The sequence below is a fragment of the Rattus norvegicus genome, chromosome 20 (genome assembly GCF_021556685.1).
Source record: "Rattus norvegicus strain SHRSP/BbbUtx chromosome 20, alternate assembly SHRSP_T2T, whole genome shotgun sequence".
Lineage (NCBI taxonomy): Eukaryota > Metazoa > Chordata > Mammalia > Rodentia > Muridae > Rattus > Rattus norvegicus.
Genome location: NC_141553.1, coordinates 30,935,020 through 30,956,032, shown reverse-complemented (window position 1 = coordinate 30,956,032; position 21,013 = coordinate 30,935,020). Strand labels below are relative to the sequence as shown.

Here is a 21,013-nt window from a genome sequence, read left to right as displayed (position 1 = left end):
GTTCTCTTGCCTTTGGACACTCGCCACAAGTCCATCCTGTGCCTGCAGCTGACTTTAGCGAGTTTCCCTGTGGACCAGCACTCTACCCTGACATGGCAAAAGGTCTATGTCTCCAGAAGGGTGTCACGGTTTCTGTGCCGAGGCCTCTGGATACTTCCGTGCACAGACCCAGAAGGGATGCATAGAGCCTGGAAATATTTCAGGGTCACAGCATGTGAGTCAAGAGAAATTGTCCCCTGCACAGGGACCTTGTTCTGGACCTTACTTAAGACACCCACAGATCCCAGGACACCCTGGGGAAATGGCTTGGTGAGAAAAAGCAAACAGTGAGTGCCTGAGTTCAGGTCTCCTGCACCCACATGAAAAGCCAGGCCCTGTGGCGCGTGCCTGTGGCCACAGCACCAGAGTTGGAGCCGGGAAGATCCTTGGAACTCACTGACTAACCCAGCCAAACCTGTGAGTCTGGGCTCAGCAAAGAGACACTCTGTCCTTTAAACTTACAAGAACAGTAGAGTAGGCATTTGGAATTGGACTCTGGCCTCTGGCCCCTAGGCTCATACCTGCATATACATGGGCACACACACACACACACACACACACACACACACACACACACACACACGAACATGTACACATGTGCATACAGTAAATACAAGTGATCTGGCTGGTTTCTGGTACCCGCTCTGGTCGTTTTAATTCAACGCACTCCCAATGGTGGAGCGTCTGTTTCCAGAGGCGTACTTGATGGCAGTTCCAGGACCTGATAAGGTTACATAGTTATTCCCATTCTAGAGATGGGGAAGCTGAGGCGTGGGGAGTATGGCTTGCTGTCACGAAGTTGTTGATGAAGGCAGGATTAGAACTCAGCCTGCCAGACCTAGCAGCCCGTACTTGCAAAGAGGCTCTGCCATGTAAACCGAGGCTATCTCAAGCTGAGAGCTGGCATGGCTTTCAGGGAAGGCGGGGGAGCCACTGTTCCTGGGCAGATGGCAGACACAGAGGAGACAGGAAGAGAAGTAACCAGGTCTGTACAGCTTTGTCTTTTTAAAAAATCTTATGAAGGTGTATAGTAGGGCACACCTTTAATTCCAGCACTTAGGAGGCTGAGGCAGGTGGATTTCTGGGAGTCTGGGGCTAGCCTGGTCTACTACATAGTGAGTTCCAGGACAATCAGAGTTACATAGTGTGACCCTGTCTGGAAAAAAAATCAGAAACAAAATTTTATTACATGCCGTGTGTGTGTGTGTGTGTGTGTGTGTGTGTGTGTGTTTGCATGCAAGTCAGATGACAATTTGCAGGGGTCCGTTTTCTCCTCCCACTGTCCCACTGTATGGATCTCAGGGATCAAACTGAGGCCATCCAGCTTGATTGCAGGTGTTTTCACCTGCTGAGCCCTCTCACTGGAGCCTTGAATGGCTATGAGTGGCAGGGAACTCTGGCTGGATCCTGAGGAGAGGGGAGTGACCGGGCATTAGGTTTCTTCACTCTGTTACCCTTGACCTTTGTGTTAGCCTCGCAGACCTGCAGCCACGGTTTAGTGTTGCTTGGAAATCCTAACCGTTAGCCTCTGGGCCGTGACCAGGAAACACACTTCTGGTCTCCAGCTGTCTCCAGTCTGCAGTCTAAGGAAACAAACATGAATGTCTCTCCCTCCAGCCCCCAAGAGACAGGGGATCCAGGGAAAGCTCAGCTGCCGGGAGAAGCCCGAGGAGCAGGAGCAACCTGACCCATTCTAGTGTGAAGACATACACGTTGAAGGTCGAGTTCTGCAGACTTTGAAGCCATACTTAGAATAGTGGCCATGACCCGGTTTTGTTCCAGGACTTCTGTGCAGTTCAGAGTAAGCCGTTCGTTTTCCTGGCAGTCCCATTGGTCTGTTGTCATGGCTCAGCATGCCCAGGCGCTAAGGAGCATCCCAAGACCACTTCTAGAAGTAGGCTTGAAGGATGCAGGTTATTTCCATCCCCCTCTGCAGCCTGGTGCCTGCAGAAGCTCTTCTACGAGCTCCCTTCCTCCCTTCCCCATCCTAGCCAACTTATAGGTGATAACAGAGTCAGGGATGGGCTTGGCTCCGCCCTTCCTCCCTCACCCTCAGTGCTCTTTTTTTCCCCCCCAGGGCCAGCCAGGTACCCGAGGCTTCCCTGGATTCCCGGTAAGTGCGGATGGTTAGGTTAGCAGAGGTAGGCAGGTCCCGAGCCTGGTTGGGTTAAAGTGGATCACCAAGATGCTATCTAAGGCCACATCTTCCCTCCTGATTCCTAGCCACTAAGGCTCCACTCTATAACCTTTCCTGGGTCAGTGGCTCAGGGCTGGGTTCCTGCTACAGGAAGGATAGAGACATCCATACAGATAGATAATGGGGCCAGGCAGGAACTGAGCGAGTGAGTTGTTACACACCATTCGATACCAGGATGCGGACATCGTAGTCCCAGAAAGTGAACTGATTGACCTCTGGTCAGGCTCTGAAGAGAGCCTATCATGGAAGCAGTAGGGCAGTGGCCACTGTGGCCATTGGAGTATCCTTTAACCCTCACCAATGGAGCCTAGACTGGTTCTTAGGGGTAGGACCAGGGGGAGCAGCTGCCTCGGTGCTGACCAACATTAGCATTCAAGAAACACTATGGAACCAGGAGGTGGTGGCCCGTGCCTTTAATCCCAGTACTTGGGAGGCAGAGGCAGGTAAAGCTCTGAGTTTGAGGCCAGCCTGGTCTACGGAGGAAATTCCAGGACAGCCAGGGCTACACAGAGAAACTGTCTTTCAAAACCAACAACACCAAAAGGATGGATGGATGGATGGATGGATGGATGGATGGATGGATGGATGGGCGGACAGATTAATTGTGTGCCTAGGCTGCCTCCTGGGCGGGGGTCCTAGGAAACTTGGGTTTTGCATCTAGTCTCTCTATTTTCAGGGTCCCATTGGTCTTGACGGCAGACCGGTAAGTGGACTCTTAGGGTAAGTAAACACGTGAGATGGACGCTGTCCTGCCTCTGACCAGCTCACTCACATGGAGCTTCTGGTTTCCTCCACCCCAGATTACTGAAAGATTTCCCATAGAAAACTGTCCAGAATGGCATTTCTAATAGGAAGAGGAGGAAGGGCTATTTGAATAAGTCACCCCTGACCCCAAGTGGGCAATCACTGTGGTCAAGCTGGGTACTCAGTGTCCAGAGCAAAAGTCATCCATAGACTTTGGTGGCTCTGAGTGGCTCTGTGAGGTCAGGGGTCCGGAAGGACAAGGAGGCAGCAGGAATAGCAGTAAGGTGGACAGGCTGTCCCAGGGCCACCAAAGTGCCAAGGTATCTCCTATTCTCCTCAGAGTTGGGTCCCCTCCACAGCCAAGGCTCCACATGCATACCTGGGTCCCCCTCTGGTCACTATAACCCTTTGGCCTTGGTGTCCTGGACCAAGTATTCATAGCACTGGAAAGATGGCTGCCTCTTCAAAGCTCTTGGAGGCGCTGGAGATGTACATCTCTCAACTCTTCCTCAGATAGGGGGATGTCATCTGAGGTGAGGACATGGCCACCTGCCCAGCAAGCCACATGTAGCCCAGACACTACAGTGGTAATGTCTACTCACCTCAAGGCCAGGTACCTACCCCCCACCTGCACCCCACACACATACACATGAGCTGTCCTGGGTATATGGAGTGGATGTAGCTGGAGTCCAGGGAGACACTGTCACCTCTGCTCGCCTTTGAAGAGCAGGTGACAACTGGTATGGCTGGGAAAATGAAAGGGGAAATGGTCCCACCCCTGGCTCAACTAACCTGCAGGTTAAGGTCTGAGCGAGAAGTGACTGCGTGGCCACATGAGAGAAGAGAGAAGCGAACCTCAAGGATGAGGCAGGAGCATGCTGGAGCAGGCAGGGTGAGGGACCTAAACAATTAAACAATGTACATGAGACCTTTTGCCTTCCAGGGCCATCCCGGACCTAAAGGGGAGACGGTAAGCCTTACTTTCTTTCCTTCACACCATAGGTAGGGAACCAGCTTTGTCTGACTCCTACAAAGGGACAGAGCCAGCCTGTCACAGTCACCAGGTCCTAGATCCTTATGTCATACAGGGAGAAGTGGCAAGCCTTTTGTTTCCTGCACAGGAGACATCCAGGGTACCAGGCAAGCCTTTTCCCACATCAACACTCTCTAGGTTGGGGATGGGGAGATGTTTCCTAGGAGACAGTGGCTTTTTACTTCCCACAGTGGCTTCCCTGAGCTCTTCTAGGACTCTCAAACCCTGCCTCTGTGAGCCCTCTCAGAGTTTTCTAGTTTCAAGGTAGATCCACTTATGCGTTGGAAGCAGGAGAAGGACCCTTCTCTACATCTTGCCATATTGAGACCACACACCCAGATGCCCAGAGACCCAGAGACCGGCACTCAAGTGGTTCCCCATGGGCCAGCATAGACCTAACAGCTACTTCAGAGGCTCAGGCAAAGATTCAAATTTACAGTGTGCTAGACTGAAAATAACTAGCCTTCCATGGCTTCACCCTGAGCTATGTGTGAACACTGCTGTTCTCTCGGCACTGGGAGGCAGAAGTGATGCCAGCCCCTTCTCTCCTCCGGCCTAGCCAAGGTTTGCAGAGCCTGCCCTACAGGGGCCAGGTCACACACATCAGCATGGGCCTCCTTAACCAGGGCTTCGGTGCAGTCTCCTGAAAGCTTACCAAACACCAAACCCTACTCCTTCCTAGAGCCAAAGGCTCAGACAACCTTGACAGAAATGCCATGTCCTATTGTGCCTTCCAGGGAGCTCAAAACATGGATTAGGGTATCCATCCTAGCTTCCTGTCCACACCACAGGCCTCACACAGTGTGTCTGCAGCACTGGCCTACCCCACCCACACCCCCAAGTCTTTCTGGTTCAGTGGCCAGGAGAACAGGAAGCAGGCTGTGCTGGGGTTTCCTGGGACCCCAGGTGAAGGGTGTAAGGTCCTTCAGAACAGAATATCTCAACACCCAAGCCTCCCATGTAGAAGGGTCTTTGGGATGTCAACGACTGGAGGAAAAATTGAGGGGGACAGGGAGCGCCTGGCATAGAAGGTTGCCCCATCTTTCATGAGTTGGACATAGGCCGTCGTGACTTGTAGGACTTTGGGACAGTCTGAGAAGGTCCTAGAAGCCCAGAATCTGTTCCCAACCCAACCAGGCATGTGTCTACCATGTACCCACTCACTGACACCTGCTCTCTTTTCTTCCATAGGGCCTGGTGGGTCCTCGAGGACAACCGGTTTGTAGCTCCTCTTCCTTGTCCCCAGCAGGGAGGTTGGGGACCGTGTGGCCTGGGATTTGAACCCTGACAGTGATTTCCTTCTCTTTGTAGGGACCTCAGGGACAAAAGGGAGAAAAGGTAAGTGCTGTTGAGGCTTCTAGACCTGCGCCCCGGGCCAACTAAGCCTTCTTCTGTCAGGCAGAAAAGAGTCACAGTAGCCAGAAAGGGGTCTTAGTGGTCACTTGCAGACCTGAGGTTTTTTTTTTTTCCAAAAGATGTACTTATTCATTTTATGTATTTGAATGCTCTCTCTGTGCACATGGGTGCCTGGGTGCTAAAAGAGGGCAACAGATCCCATTATAGATGGTTGTGAGGCACTATGTGGTTGCTGGGAATTGAACTCAGGACCTCTGGAAGAGCAGCCAGTGTTCTTAACCACTGAGCCATCTCTCCAACCCCCAGACCTGAGTTTTACAGAAACCCCAGAGGTTCCCAGTATGTAAGAGAAAAACGATGATACCCCTCACCTGTCGGTCTTGAGTCTGAAGAACCTCATGCAGTTTGGACCTCTCTACCTGCTGTCCCACAGGGGCCCTTCACTCTGCGATCTGGACTTATAACCCCATTGGCCTGACTCTTTCCTACCATCTCCCTGTTCTCTCATTCACTTTCTGGCCAAGATTGGCTTTACACCTGGGCAGTGGTGCAGGAGCCTGGGACTGTTGGCACAGGGGAAGTATTCCCAGAGCCCTGCTAGCCACAAGCCATCATAGATAGAGTCTGTTGACCCCATCAGGGCTCCTCTGTAGGGCTGTTGGGTACTAACCAGGGATTGAGCTGACAACAGAGCTGGATATAATTCCTAATCCTACCATCATGGCGAGTGGTAGGGGTCCTATCCTGCACCCCGTGGCACCTCCTCTGGGCAGGCCCTAAGAGGTTCCTCCTTTTGCCTACTAGGGGCAAGGGAAGGGGGACCACTTCATCTGCCTCAGAGAGCCCAAGGCAGAGCAGTGATACCATCTGGTGAGGAGATACAAGGTGTGTTACAGATCCCCCTAATAAACTCCTAACACCTCTCTTCTTCTCTTTCCTCCCTAGGGTCAGTGTGGAGAATACCCACACCGGGTAAGCGATACTTCAAGCCAAGGGTGCTCTATGGTCCATCCTGAAGCCCAGCCACTACCAGAGTTGGAGGGTGGGAGAGTTGGGGGAGGAACCTGAAACCCTGTGTGTAAGGTGCAGTCTCTCTGTCCTACAGCTAACCATGACTTAGTTTCAGTACTGTGACTGGAGGTCCATTTGCAAGGAGCCGGCCTCCCATGGCCTTGTCTGCTGAGCAAGTGTCCAAGAGTCTCTTGAATGTGTGTGTCCCTTTGCCCTCTGTTCACTGGGAGGGGTACATGGATCTGTGTGTGGCCTCTGCCCTGTGTGGTGTGTATGTGTGGGAGGGGGCACTAAACAAATATGAGGGACTTCTGAGTAAGTCTTGGTTTCAGATGCCCCACATCTCCAGGAGGGGAGATTATCTGGCCACTGTATCCTTTGGGGCAGCCTGCATCTTGCCTGTTAAGAACACAGGAAGCCTGTCTCAGCAGGAATGTCATGGTGGGGGTGGGGGTTTCTGGACTAAGACAGCTCCTCCCCGACCCCCTTCTGACCCTGACTTTTTCTGGCTTCATCTAAGCAAAGGGAACCCAAGGTTCATTTGTGCACTTGACAGCAGAGCTCTTGCTGGGGGCAGAGGGGGACAGAGCCCTTCCCTGATTGCTCCCTGAAACCTCAGTGGAACCTGGTGAAAAAGCCCATGGACCACATGTATCATGCTCAGGTCTGGGCAGCAAGTATGAAGAAGAACACCTTAGGTGACCTTCCATCTATAGGGACCTCAGTGTACCAGAAACACAATCGGATGTCCTGGCTGCTACTACAGCTGGGCAAAGTAGAACTTAGGGATGGAGCCCATGGAAAGCCCATCACTCTGCCCCTACCCCAAAACAAACCAAGCTCACAATGTATTTGAGTCTTCAGGGTCTCGGGGAAGGTGTGGCTACTATGGCAAGCCTCTGCCCAGCCTTTCAGAACACAGAAAACCATGCCAGTCCCTGACATCTGGGTCATTGGATCAGAGAGAAGGCTGTGCTAGGTTTGGTGTGTAAGAGGCTCAGGCCAGCAGCCTCCCTGGCAGAGCTGGTTTGTCAGTGGGGAGTGCTTTAGGGCTGCAGGCCCCTGCTGTTTGGACCAGCCAGATCCTGATACAGCAATAGAAGAAGGCCAGCTGTGTTTATTTGAAATGATAGTCTTGCAAGATGGTTTTATTATCCAAAAGAAATACGGCATCCCCCACCCCCACCCACCCAGTACAGAGACAATACCACTGCTAGAGCTTCTGTGGTGTGCCAGTGAGCCTGTAGGAATGCTCAGGTCAGGGCAAGTGGGTTCTCTGTCCCTGAACCCTGCACAAGAACAGAGGAGGAGACAGTGATAGATGCTTCCAGAAGCATAGTCTGAGGACTGCATTCAGGCAGGGATAGAAGATTTAAATGCCCAACTGGCAGGCAAGTTGACTTGGAAGAAACTATGAGTAGGGACCCTAGCAGGTTACTTGCTTTTCCAAGGGGTAGGCACAGGAGGGAGGGGTAGAGAGGGGGGAGAGTCAGGCCAAGGCGGGGAGCATTGACCAGTCTCCAAAGAGCCGGGCTAGTCCCTACCTCTTGTCTAGCAGGAAAGGAAAGGGCTAGGCAATGAGTGGGAAGTCCCCTGGTATCAGGCGAGATTACTAGGAGGGTCTACAGGCTTCCTCTTGCTCCGTGTGACTCCGTCTTTGCTGCCTTCCTTTGCCTCCCAAACCAGGAGTATCCGAGCGGCACGCTAGCAGCTCTGCGCTCCAACCCGATAATTTCCCTGAAGGTTTGTCGGTTCTCTGTGGACTCCAGGCCCTCTTGGCCGAGATGCTTCCTGGGCGCAGAGGCTCAACGTGGCTTATCTCTGGGCCCCAGCATGGAAGGATGGGGCTCTGCGTGGCTCAGTGTGTGGCAGAGGGCCCCCAGACGGGCTGAGTGTGTTCTCAGTGGAGATGGATGGTCGTTCTTAACACCCAGCCTCTGAGGCCTCTGGTGAACCGAGGGTCCTTAAACACATGTGGTGGAGCCCAAGGTCTTAGTCTTCATATGGGTTCTAACCTCGAAGCCATTTCCTCAAGTTCCGCCTATCCGAGCAAGGAGACAAGGAGCGGCAGAAATTACCCCAAATGAAAACGATATTAAATAATGGGACCCCAAGCTGCCTGTTCTCCTAGAAGTGGCTGACCATTCCCAAGGCATCTTTACTGAGTGTGCCAGCCCCAGAGCGAAGCCTCAAAGGCACTTACTGTGTTGCCACACAAGCCACACCCTCAGCCAACTCAGCCCCGGGAGCCAGGCTTAGCCTCCCTTAACCATGGGCCTCAGATTCGCTGACATCAGCCTTTTTGTGTCCCACCAAAAAGGAACCCACAGGGGACCACACGCCAGCCGGGCTCCACGCACCAATTTAGCTCATCCTGTGGCTCTCGATGCTCAGCCCAGTAGCCGCTGTCCACCCAGCAGACCCGGGTGGGGCAGTGTAGTGTCGGGTGGTATTATCACCTGGCCTGAGTAGCCTGGCACAGCTTCAGAGGTGGGCTTAGCCAGGCAGAAGCCCCTCTTCTGGAACTCACAGGGGCTGAGAGCCAGTATCCAGAGCTGAGGAAGGTTGCTTATAGGAGAGTCCAAGGTTAGCATTGTGGTGTCTGTCCCTTGAGCTGAGCCTCAGGGGTACCCTACCCCCAATCTATCCTACTGCAGTGTTTACACTGATCTCTCCTCTTCTTTTCTTTCCACTTGGCCTTCTTGGTGACTTCCTGCATCGTTCTGAATACCTGCGACCTCTGGCCTTTGCCCTCTGGCCTTCCAACTCATATCTCTCCTCAGCTGCTGCCTCTCCTCAATTCAGTGCGGCTGGCTCCACCCCCAGTCATTAAAAGGCGGACCTTTCAGGTAGATACCGTATGGGGCTTCCCCAGGGGCTTGGCACGAATGGGGGTCCCGACAGGCCAGCTGGGCTATCCATTATGCCAGAACCTGCTGCTTCTAACGGTTACAGCAAATTAGACAGCCATTGCCCGGGTGATGCCATAAATGAGGGAATACACAGCACACAGGCCCCCATCACAACATGGCACCTGACAGGCACCAGGCGTTCTGACATCCAATTTTGCAGGCTGACTTTAAGTCTCTCAGTGGGTCATGAGTCAAGGGCCACCATCTTTCTTGCACAGATGTAGAAATTAAAGTCTCAGAAGGTTTCAGCAAGTGGCCTGAGGTCACAGCCCATAAACAGAAGAGTAACGATTTACACCCAGGTCCTCTGTCTGTTCCCACTGTGCCTCGGCTCTGCAAAATAAGGACAGGCACAGTGACTGGGATAAAACTGAGGCTCAGAGACAGACTCCCCCGAAGTTACAGGAGTAGCAAGAAGAGCTGTAGACTTGAGAGCCAGGTCTCTGGTGCCCGCGCTCACACTCCCCGTGGGAGCTTAGACACACAGCCTGCTGCTGACTGCCCACACAGAACCTGGGTGTGTGCAAGGAGGGCGTTTGCAGAGCAGCCTAACCCACAACCTCCAAGAAGGGTTGACCAGGAGTAGGTCCCCTGGGGTAACCCAGCTTTGTCCCTACAGTCTAAGGTCACCTGAGAAAAGGGGCTGCCTGTCTTACTTTTCATCTGCCTTCTACGGCCCAGGGGTCCCCAGGGCCCAGGGAGCGGGGAGTAGCAGGGTGTTGAACTACTTGCCTGGTGAGTCCCATAGCTCGGGGTCATGGGTAGTGAAGTACCTGACTGAATGAGACTGAAACTCATGCCAACAATCAGCTAAAAATACAGAGTCCCACAGCACACGTGCAGCCTGTTAAGTATTTGGCCCATTCCTGTGGGCTACCGATCGCATTACCCACAGAATCCTCGAGAGCCTCCAAGGGCTCCGAGGGCTGCTCAGGAGGTTGCTAGCTGGCCGGGCCTGCTGACTGCCGCTCATCCTGCTGCAGACGGGGCCTGCTTTTAGAGCGTGCTTCTAAACACGCCCACCCCACACTCCGAGCACAGCTACTGTATAGCCCTGCTGGCACTAGCCACTGTTTGTTGGACATTTACTGGTGAGACCTTGCTTGTGAGAACTCTGCCTGATGGATTGTAAGGGGTAGCTCAGTTGGTAAATTGCTTATTGGGCAAGCAGGAAGACCCAGGTTTGGATCCCTAGGTGCACACTGGTAATCGCAGCCCTAGGTAGGCTAGGAAGATGAGGAGATCCCCGGGGGATCCCGGCCACACCACCTTGGCCTAACTGGTGATCTCCAGGTCCCAGAAAGAGACCATATCTCAAATGACAACAGCCCTGAGGAAGGACACTTAAAATTGATGTCTGTCTCACACGTACGCACACATGCACACACGCACGCACATACATACATACACATAAAAGCCATGCATGATTAATCACGTAAGCTGCATACCAGCTCCTTGTGGATCATAGCTTTCATTCAGTTGGTAGAGAAAGACCTTAGAGCAGTGGTTCTCAAGGTTCCTAGTGCTCCAATGACTTTAATAACACAGTGCTGACCCCCAACCATAAAAAAATTTTCATTACTATTTCATAACTAATTTTGCTACTGTTAGGAATCATAATGTAAATATCTGATGTGCAGATAGTCTTAGGTGACTTCCTTTATGTAGGGTCATTTGTCCCCAAAGGGATCATGACCCACAGGTTGAAAAACCATTGCCCTAGAGGGTCCAGAAGTGGACCTGGCCAGCACCTGTTGCTGTATTCTGTACTGCTCTGACCTGGTCCCCAAAGCAGAGTCAGCAGGAGTTGACCTCGTGGCTGCTGCAGATTCTCTGGGGGAGTAATGGTTTTATACCACCAGCCATCATGGGAGATGAGATGGCTTAGCCATGTCCCATTGATAAATCTGTATTGATTGTACATGCTATGCAAGATCTCAGGTTAGCAGAAAGGGGAAGCTTGTGTGAGAGCTGATGCGCTTAGCAGATGGTGCTGGAGACCACTTCCAATGTGCAAGGAAGTGGCTGGCGAGCCCTGCTCCAGAGAGCAGTGAGCCAGATGAAACTCAATGGCCTCTGACCTAGGGCCTCATTTGATCCCCTGAAACAGATAATCAAAACCAGCAAATGCTGAGACAGGAAACAGGGACCCTGTGCTTCCACCCTGCGGCTGGGAGGCGCGGGGCTGAGGTGGATGATGGACCCGCTACATTGAGAGAGAGAGAGAGAGAGAGAGAGAGAGAGAGAGAGAGAGAGAGAGAGAGAGAGAGAGGAGAGCAGAGCAGAGGAGAGGAGGACTGAGGACCACCTGGGCTGAGCTCTGGCATTGGGCCTGGCCAGGCGTGGGGCTCATGTGCAGGCCAGGGGTTGTCTCTTTTTCACTGTCTGTCTCTGCCACTGCTGCCAGGCTCCCTGCCCTGGCGACCATGTTCCCTAGAAGCCCCCACAGCTTAGTAACTCCGTGCCTGGGTCCTCTTCCTGCTGCCATTGGCCCCTGCATGCATTCACCATCACTGTCCCCACAGCATCGGCATCCGATCACCGCCCCACCGCCTTCCAAGCAGGTTCCACAGAGGCCTCAGCAGATGCATGGCACAGGGGGGCAGTGTGACCGCTGCTCCCAGATCATCTCTCTAACACATGTTTTCTCTAACTTCAGGGGGAACAAAGCCAGGCTGGCATCCAAGGCCCTCCAGGGCCACCGGGCCCCCCAGGACCAATTGGCCCTCTGGGACACCCAGGACTGCCAGGGCCTATAGGGCCACCTGTAAGTATCTCTCCCTTTAAGATTTGCTCCTTAGAAAGTTCCAGAACCCTCTAAGCCTGAGACTCTCCACACGGTTGGCCCTCCCAACTCTACCAGCACACCTGCAGGGCTGTTTCAGTCACGGCCTCCAGGGGGCAGTCTAATAAGCTACCACCTTATGTCACTGCAATTGGGAGAAGTCTCAAGGGCCTTTGGCAACTGGCCCTGGCCCTGGTCCTGGTTTAGGAAAACTGGAGTCAGGGCAGTGGATTCTGGAAAGGTTCAAGGTGGTGTGGCCTCTGATGACTGTCTATCAAGGTAAATGCAGGATCCATGCTACTGGGCCATCTTCCAGGCAAGCGACTGGGCCACTTCCCCAAGTCAGTGGGATCCTGCATCCTGGGACTTGAGGATTGACAGTCACAGCTAGGGACGGGTGCCATAGATACCCCTTTCCAGTGACAGAGCAACCCCCAAACCATTCATTTGCAAACTCGGGCCACAACAACACAGAAATAGTTGTGCACAAAGTAGAAAAGCTGAAAGGAAACCAGTGTAGAAAACCGAGCCATACCGAGCTTTCAATGTGCCCCAAGTTTACCATTTTGCCAACAACTACCCTCAGGCCTGGTACTGGGCTCTTCCTGTCTGCATGGTTTCCGTTCGGATGTTCATTTGTTTCTCCATCTGTTTATAAAAGAATGGACCCAGAGTGTCTTTTACACCAGTTAAAACAGGCTAACCTTAAGCTTCATGGTTTCCTCCACATTTATAGCCCAGACCTCCACCCAAGACCACAGTATCCAACTATCCCTGACCTCTCCCTTGGCACCCACAGGCCCCAGTACCCACACCAGCGTACCATGACCAGCTGCTGTGGTTACCCCCAGGGAGAGGGGGCCAGCGGGCTCTTCTTCAGGGGTTCAGGGCCTTGCTGGGCAAGGTCAGCTTTCCAGCAAGCGTCTTCAATTAGGAGAATTAGGAGATGCATGGGTAAAGCCACGTTGCCAATTTATCCCTAGGCCACTGACCTACTTTCCAGTGGGCGAGCACAGCAGAGTTGCCCACAGTACCCACATGGCTCCAGTCAGAATGTTAGCCCGTTGTCCCCATGTGCCCTCTTCAGGACATCCTGGAGCTATCTGGGGTTCTCTTCTCCACTGTGAACATGGCTAACCTCAACCGTTCACTTCCACAGGGTTTACCCGGGCCTCCTGGACCAAAGGTAAGTGCTCCCCTGAGGTGATGGAAGCTTTAGGAGAAGCGTTCCCGGTGTGTCAGCTGAGGGGGGAATTCAGAGGGACTGAAAGAAAGCAACTGGTTAAACTGTTTTGGTCCTATGGAACCTCTTTCTTGGTTCCGTTAGGTGTTCAGGCTGGGTAGGCAAGCGCTGTGGTTGGCACAGGAGGGACACTCACAGGTTGGAGATGTAGTGGTCGAGTTCTTCCTAGGATGTATGAGGCCCTGGGTTTGAATCCCCAGGGCTTCACCTTAGGCTTATACCCTATACCCAGAAAGTAGAGGCAAGAGGAAGAGAAGTTCAAGGTTACTTGTAGCCACATAACAAGCTAGAGGCCAGCCTGGGCTACACAAGACAGTCTTTAGAGGGGAAAAAAAAAAAACCTAAGAAAGAAAAAGAAAGAAAACGCAATCTTGCCTGCCTGGGAGTTTGTGTTCTGGCTGAAAACACAAGGCAGACAGATGCTGTAACATGGTCACAGTGTCCCAAAGCTGTCAAATACAGAAAGAAAAAAAAAAAAAAACTCCAACGTAATCTGATGTCTTGTGAAATTTGGCCCCGGAAGCCCATGATGACAAAGACGCCCTCGCTTTGAAGTTGGAAACCCTGGGGACTGAAGGCCTCAAAGCATTGATGGCCACCACTTTATAGACTTGGAGGCAGAGAGCTGGGGAGGGGCCACAGAGAAGACTGTTTGCCAAAACCCTAACTGGATGCCCTGAGCTCTAACATGCTGACCCCTCCCCGCACCCTTCAGCCATCAGAGCAGTATCTGGGGACCTTGGATCGCACTGAGGCTGTTGCTGCAGAAATAGCTGGGTCTAGGGGACCTCCAGAGAACAAGGGTGTCATGGGGAGGCAGAAGGTGATATTGTACAGCAAAGAGCACCAGCCGGTCTGGCGTGGAAAACCATTTGACTTTTCTTTTTTTCCCCAGGGAGACCCAGGGATCCAGGGCTATCATGGCCGCAAGGTAAGCAGGAGGGGTAAGGGAGGACACTACCTCTTCCTTGGAGAACCCAAGAGGGGCCTCACTGCAGGGGTGCACACAGGCCAGGGCTGAGTGGAGACAGTGTATATTCACTCGGGTGCCAGCCATGTGAGCCTCAGTATTTATAAAGCTGTCTGAAAGCCCAGGAATGGGTAGAAATTGATGGGACAGAGCTGGTGGCCCAACCCAACATCAAGTAAGAAAGTGTCTCTCTTATTGATCTGGATGGCTGTGTCTGGTATCTGGACTAGGTGAGCCACACTACTGCACTCCATGCTAACCCTGAAAGGGGATATAGACAGACCCAGCCTGGCTCTTGGATAGTTCTCAGGCCAGACAGACAAGCATTCCTGTATAGATCGCTTTACTGGCAGAAAACTGCTAAGTGCTACCATTACAAAGCATGCCAAAAACAGGGTAGAAAGACCCCAAGTGAGAAGAGTTGCGGGAGCTTCCTGGGAAAAAACAGCCAAGAGCTCATGAGTAGGCATGTGTATCAGCTAGCTAGTGCTGTGTAACAGTGTAACAGTGTGTCCCAAAGTGACTGGCTTAGAATCTTACTTTTTATGTTCTTGTGGATTGGTAACCTGGGGTTCTGCAGTTCCACCTGGGGTCACAGGAGTAGAGGCTTATCATATGATAGCTAGGAGGTCAGAGATAGCCTATTCAGTCCTGTGGCTGGTGCTGGCTGGTGCTGGCTGGTGCTGGCTGGTGGCTTCCGCTCTCTAGGTGCCTTTCATCTTCCAGGAGGCTAGATGGACTTCCCTACAGCAAGGTAGGCCCAGGACAGCCTTAGAGGCCGGCAGGTTCAAATACAAGAGCACTCTTCTAGTGCCATTGCATACAGCAATCCCTGCAAACCTTCTGCTCACATGGGTCACACAGCCAAGTTACCTGCATGGGGAGAGACCTAGTTTTGACTGCTTGATTGAAGGGGTAGAAAAGCTTTGTGGACATTTTCAGTCAGTCTCTGTGGTCCTTCAGCAAATCCGGGAGGAAATAGTATTTTAGACAAGAAAACCATTAGAGCCAAGGCTGGGAAGCAGTCACTACAATAGCCATAAGAGTATAGAACTTTTGATGCCAGCCGTGGGCCAAGCATTGTCTTGCAACACAACCTGAACAGTTTCCAATCCTATAACCCCTGGGGCTGCTGTAACTTGCTTTCATTTAGCAGATGGGGAAACTGAGGCTCACCCAAGTCTCAGCTAGGAGAAGTCAGAACAAGAATTCAAGTCAGGCCTGGGTCCTTCTCATGGTACTAGTGTTTCAAGGATCCCAGCCAATGGCTGGGAACCTCTAGAATCTTCCATAACCTTCCCGAATGGGAATTTCAGCAGGAAGGAAAGGTATGGGCGGAGGCGGGGGCGGGGGTCTTGGAAAGAGACTCACTGGGTCAGGAGTGCACACCTTACTCTCTCTGGGTTCTGGCGACTGACACTGCTGTGGTGTTTTATGGGTGCCTGGTGGGGGAAACGGCGAGGCATGAGAGATCTTTAATTAGTTCTGCATAAACTGAGAAGCTTGCTCTGTGTCAGGAAGTGGGAATTATAGCCCCCGAGGTTGCTTCCATTCTCTCACCCAGACTCACAAAATTTATTGCCTCCTGATGCAGCACGGGTCGGTTTTCCCATTAGTAGTCAGATTGGCTTTCATGCCGTGAAGGGGCAGAGGCCCTGGTAGAGGAGTCCCCAGGGTCATGGTGATGCCCTTGGCTGGGACTGTGTTGGGACAAGTGGCGTCTGCCTCTGCTGCAAACCAGAAGTCTTAGTACCTCAGAAACGGTCCAGGGAACTGTTGTCTTGAGGCTGGAGGAGGGCCCGGCTGTGGACTAGGGAGGGTGTCCTGATACTGGATCCCTGTGCATGCTTATCCTTCATGTGAGCAAGTGATGGGTAGCAAGGTTCATTCAGTCCAGGCAACCCTGCATTTACAGAGGACCAGTGCCTTATCACGGAGGGAGGGGCAGCTCCTGGGGAGAAAGAGGGAGGTGGACTCAGCAGGCGCAGAGGAGAACTGTGCTGCTCTCCATGGTGGCCCTCCAGAAAGAGTAGTTCTAGCTCCATCAGCGACTTCCTAAGGCCAGGGTACGAGAAAGCCAGAGGCCTGGAGCTACTGGCCACGTGTACCGGAGTTGAGGTTACAATCCCTTCTTGCTCAGGGAAGCCATGGCTTCCTGACCATACACATCCCTTGGAAGCCTTTTAGGTGCCTTGGCACCTCGGGCCCTATCTTTTCATCCTCCGTCTAAGATAGTCACAGCTTCCTCAACTGAAGGACTCAGTCAGGGGCAGCCCACTCAGCCCGTCCCTGCCGAGCTGAGCTCCTTACCCCTCCTCTCTTTGCTAGGCCACGCCTTTCTGTTCCTCTCTAGAAGTCTCTTCTCACAGTTCTTCCCCGCCCCCCCCCCCAGCTGGGGACCAAACCCAGGACCTTGCGCTTCCTAGGTAAGCGCTCTACCACTGAGCCAAATCCCCAACCCCTTCTTCTCACAGTTCTAATAGCTACGGCCATAGCTGCCTCTTCTACCTCTCTGAGCCTTCACCCCTCCCAGCCACCTCCCCGGTAGCCTCAGTACCCCACATCTCTGTCTCTCCCCTTCTTCTGGTGACCTCGTCCTATCACCACACCTCGGTGCGCCCTAGTTCACTAGCAGAGGGGTCAGCTGCAATGACCCCAGCCATCCACATGCAGATACATGCTTTCTACACAGTCCTGACGTCAGATGCTTTGTCCAAAGTCAAACGCAGACATGTTTCACGTCTTAGCTTAGCCAACGTGCAATGGTACCCATCTCACTCCGTCCTTACCACAGCCAGGACAGAGAGATGGTTATTGTCCGGGTGTTAGCACTTTGCCTAGAGTTGCCCAGACTAGAATCGGAGGGGAGCCTGTATTAATTTGGAGGAGGGACGGACATGGGTACCAAAAAGATGCTTCTCCCCTGCAGGGGAGACAACCAGCAGTGGTCACAATGAGCTGAGACAGCTATGCAGCCACCCCATCATGGTCACAGCAAAAGTGGGGAGTGGCATCCTTGGTGTAGCAGGAGGACTTGCCACATGAGCTCCTCTTGCTCTGTTTCCCAGGTGTGGCACAGGAGATGGAGTTTAACAAGAAGGAGACAGTTCCTCCATCACCCCCACTAAGCTGCATCTGGCACCCACTTAGCCAGGACAGCCAGGCTGGCTTCTCTATTGGCCCCTTGAGATCAAAGCCTGGGGGTGGTTAGCACCCTTGTGTATCCCAAACACTGGCCCAGGGGCCAACCCTCCTGCCTAGACTTTGCATGTATGTGTACACGTGTGTGGCAGGTACCAGCTTGACCCAGATTTGTGGTGAGCTTGTCGCAAACACCATGCATCACAATCTCGGGTCACCTTCAGACCACTGTGGGGCATGTGTCTCCTTGTGCAACGGAGTTAGTACTGTGTCTGAGGTGTCTCTGTAAAGGACCATAACCTAGGACACAGGTTCTGAAGGAGGCAGAGTTCTGTAGAATGAGCAGCAACATTGTTACAAACCTCTCATGCTGGGACAGGGTACCAGACACTCCACAGGTATCGCCTTGTGCCCCGCCCCCTTTTCTTAGCCCAGGCTTACCTTTAATCCATTGGTTACTGAGCATGACTTTGAACATCTTCTTCCGACTTCCCGAGCGCTGGGATTATAGCGGTGCACCCTCACGCCCAGGCCATGTAGTGCTAGGGGTTGAACCTAGGGTTTTGAGTATACCAGGCAAGCATTCTTCCGACTGAGCCTTACCCTCTGCCCCGTACAGCATTGTAGTGTCTCCAGTTCAAGTCCCCCTTTACTAAAGTGCGTATCTCAAGTTTGCCTCCCCCGCTAGCCTAGAGCTGGGAGGTGGTGATATCTACTCTGTCTGCCTCCAAAGCCTTAGTCTCAATGACTTTGCTATCTGTGTGTTAGTGTCTCCAAGTAAATTTAGTGTTCTGAAAGGCTTCCTCTTTCTTCTTCCCCGGAAGGAAATGAGGTGGCTGTTGAGATGTTCTCTTTGTGGAAACAAAGATCTCGGCTAGATTCAGACCTTGCAGGTCGGAGGGTGTAGGCGCACGGGTACCTCATTTAGATGAACTGAGAACGTGCCTTGCCCAGTGGGGTGGCCCTAGATAGCTGAGCTGGTGCTTGCTTCTAGAACAGCCCATCTTGGACCTCAACGACTACTGTCAGATCCCTGTGGCCCCCTGGCTCACAAAGGGTCTAGGTGATCCAGTTCGCTGTGGCATTTCCAAGCAGCAGAGAGTACACAGCATTTTCTGTCAACGTTGGGAAGTCCCAGTGAGGACATTCAGACTCCTAAAAAGGATGCAGATGAGAACAGGGAGGCATGAGCCCCGGATCTGTAGCCTAGGGGACTAGCCAGCCCCAGCCCCCACTCGATGACTTCTGGGCTCTGCTCTGCCCTCCAGAGACCACAGACTAATGAGAACTGACTTCTCCTTTGGGACCGAGTACATATCAACAGATCTCAAATTTCGATTACAAGCCAGCCGTCCTTCCAAAGCCTTCAATGGGGCACCCGACCCAGGAATTCCCTGGATCGCTTCCTGCCGGCCCTAATTACCGGAGGATCTAGGATTTCCAGGGTTCCGGTCCTTGTTTCCGGGCAGGGAAGCAGGAACTCAGTCACCTTTTTCCAGGAAGGACAGACCAAGAACTCTTGCCTGGGACAAAATGTTGTGTCTCTTACCCTCATCCCTCTAGCTTTCCCAACCCAGGGTTAGAACTCCCAGCCCTCTCAGCCACTCAGCCGGGCAGTCCCCCATGCCCCAGAGAGAACAAAGATGGTTTTTCTGCTCCCTTGTAGTAGAGCCCAGCCTCAAGTTAGGGAAACCCATTCATTTCCACAGCCTGTCAGGCCCTTTACTTGGCTGCGGAGCTGACACTGAAGCCCCACCCCTACTCCTTCCAGACAGACCTCTTGCCAAGTCCCTGTGTAGCTCGTTCAACAAACAGTAAATCACCAATTAGGAGGCCACACCCACCAGCCAAGCTTGCACCATCCTGTCATTTCTAGGAAGGATGGGTCCTCCCACTAAGAAACTTCAAAGGACGCAGGACCTGTTGATACTGGGGTTAGGGACACATGAAGGGGCTCTAGGAGCTGGGACAGTTCCTTCAAGGTCATTTAGTACAGCCCCTTCTACCCATTTGTCTCCTGAGCCACAGTGACAGCAATGTCCCCCCTCCACCTGTGCCCCCCCCACCTGTGGCTTCTGTTCATTGTTTCTTGTCACTTAAAGAGCCAGCATCCACCCCTCCCGCCAAGGGTGGCTGACTGCCTGGGAGTCACATCCTGTGCTATCATATGCTGGGCAGAGGGGCTGTGACCCTTTGGAACATTTGGAGCACCTACTTACCCAGCGACAAGGTGGTCCAGAGTAGTTGTGGAGAGCCCCTCCACCACCCGAGCCTCTAGGATCCCCACTGGGGAGGCAGAGGCAGACAGGAATCAGAACCATTCTGATAGGCTTAGATAGCTGTGAAATCCAAGCCACAAAGCCAAGAATGGTACCCAGCCAGTGGGCCAAGCTGAGCACAGTTCTACCTGCATGTGCCTTAGGAGCGGAAAACCTAGAGGGCAGTAGAAGAGGGGCCCCGGATCTCACAGAGGCTTGCCACAGCCTCACTGTGCTGTTCTCTTCCACCCGTGGCCATGCCAGCCCCTGCTCCACCTTCTGAGATAGTGTCTTGGGTCCTGAAGGGTGCCTCACCCCCAACCAGGAAGCAATGCTCTCTGGCCTATCCAGAGGTCAAGACAGGGCAAGCCCCGAGGCTGGAACTGAATAGTGAGGCTAATGAGAGTGGAGAGAGCCCTGGTGTGGGGTCAGCCAGGCGCCCCTGCTTCCTGCCCATGGAAAGGGCAGGAGGAAGGCAAGTCCTGAGGCCCCCAGGGCAAGATTAACCGAGGGGGATGGGGGCAAGAATAGGGGAGATCAGCCACCCTACAGAGGAGTCCTCCTAGGCTTATGTGTTCCCTTTAAAGCTAAGACTCCCTACAGAGGTCCCTTCTTCGAAACTGTGAGTGTCTCCTCAGTTCTGGCTGATCGGCCTCCCAAGAGCCATGCAGGCAGCCAGGGCCAGGCTGGGGATGGGAGTGGGGAGGGGGAGGGCATGAAAGAGACAAGATCTAGGCTGAGCTCACTGTGCAGCATGGACTCAGAGAGGAAAACGGTCACAATGACACCTAGCTCAGCTCCACACAGGGGAGATAGGAGGGAGTTCAGAGACCTTGCAGAAGCTAAGGAACCAACAACAAAAACCAGAAGGGAAGAGAGACAAGTGAAGCCAGGACCCCCCAAGGTAACTTCCTTCTGATATCCCTACACACACCAGGGGACTCTGTGTGGGGACTTCAAGCTGGGTCAGTGTGGTGGAGTCTAGTGCACTGTTATCAGGTGACCTTCTCCTCTAGAGATGAATGCCACCTAGGACCCTGAGGGGACTTTAAGACCATTGTGGCCAAGATGTCGAAGTTCAGAGTAGGTCCTCCTGCACCCTCTGCTGGCCACAGAGCAGACCTGCCAGTGCTGGCTGGACCCCTCTGGCACCCTGAGCAGGCCAGGGTAGAAGAGGCTTTACTTGGTATCTGGACATAATGACTGGGGCCTTTTCTAGAACTCAGGCACTTGGCTCTAGGAGGGTGGGTGTGATGTAATGTCTGTCACAGATAGGCATGATGAACGTGTGTACAGATGCCAAGTGCAAAGTGGCTGAGGCAGG

The 21,013-nt window shown here is 53.0% G+C and overlaps 1 protein-coding gene across 51 annotated transcripts in view; it reads left to right on the top strand.

The window, feature by feature from the left end:
* Positions 1–21,013, top strand: part of Col13a1 (collagen type XIII alpha 1 chain) — a 140,074-nt gene that overhangs the window by 80,195 nt on the left and 38,866 nt on the right. For 18 of the 51 annotated variants that reach the window (XM_087598212.1, XM_087598208.1, XM_087598200.1 and 15 more), the window contains 10 exons: positions 2,117–2,152; positions 2,913–2,939; positions 3,924–3,950; positions 5,205–5,231; positions 5,325–5,351; positions 6,315–6,341; positions 9,164–9,229; positions 11,952–12,059; positions 13,237–13,263; positions 14,216–14,251. Coding sequence is in view for 38 of the 51 variants with exons in the window: in XM_087598179.1 (XP_087454305.1) it covers positions 2,117–2,152; positions 2,913–2,939; positions 3,924–3,950; positions 5,205–5,231; positions 5,325–5,351; positions 6,315–6,341; positions 9,164–9,229; positions 11,952–12,059; positions 13,237–13,263; positions 14,216–14,251 (408 nt within the window). In the remaining 13 variants the exon portion in view is untranslated. Of the gene's footprint in view, positions 1–2,116; positions 2,153–2,912; positions 2,940–3,923; positions 3,951–5,204; positions 5,232–5,324; positions 5,352–6,314; positions 6,342–8,066; positions 8,124–9,163; positions 9,230–11,951; positions 12,060–13,236; positions 13,264–14,215; positions 14,252–21,013 lie in introns of all 51 variants that reach the window. The other 33 variants (XM_087598213.1, XM_087598209.1, XM_087598201.1 and 30 more) reach the window with 3 other exon arrangements.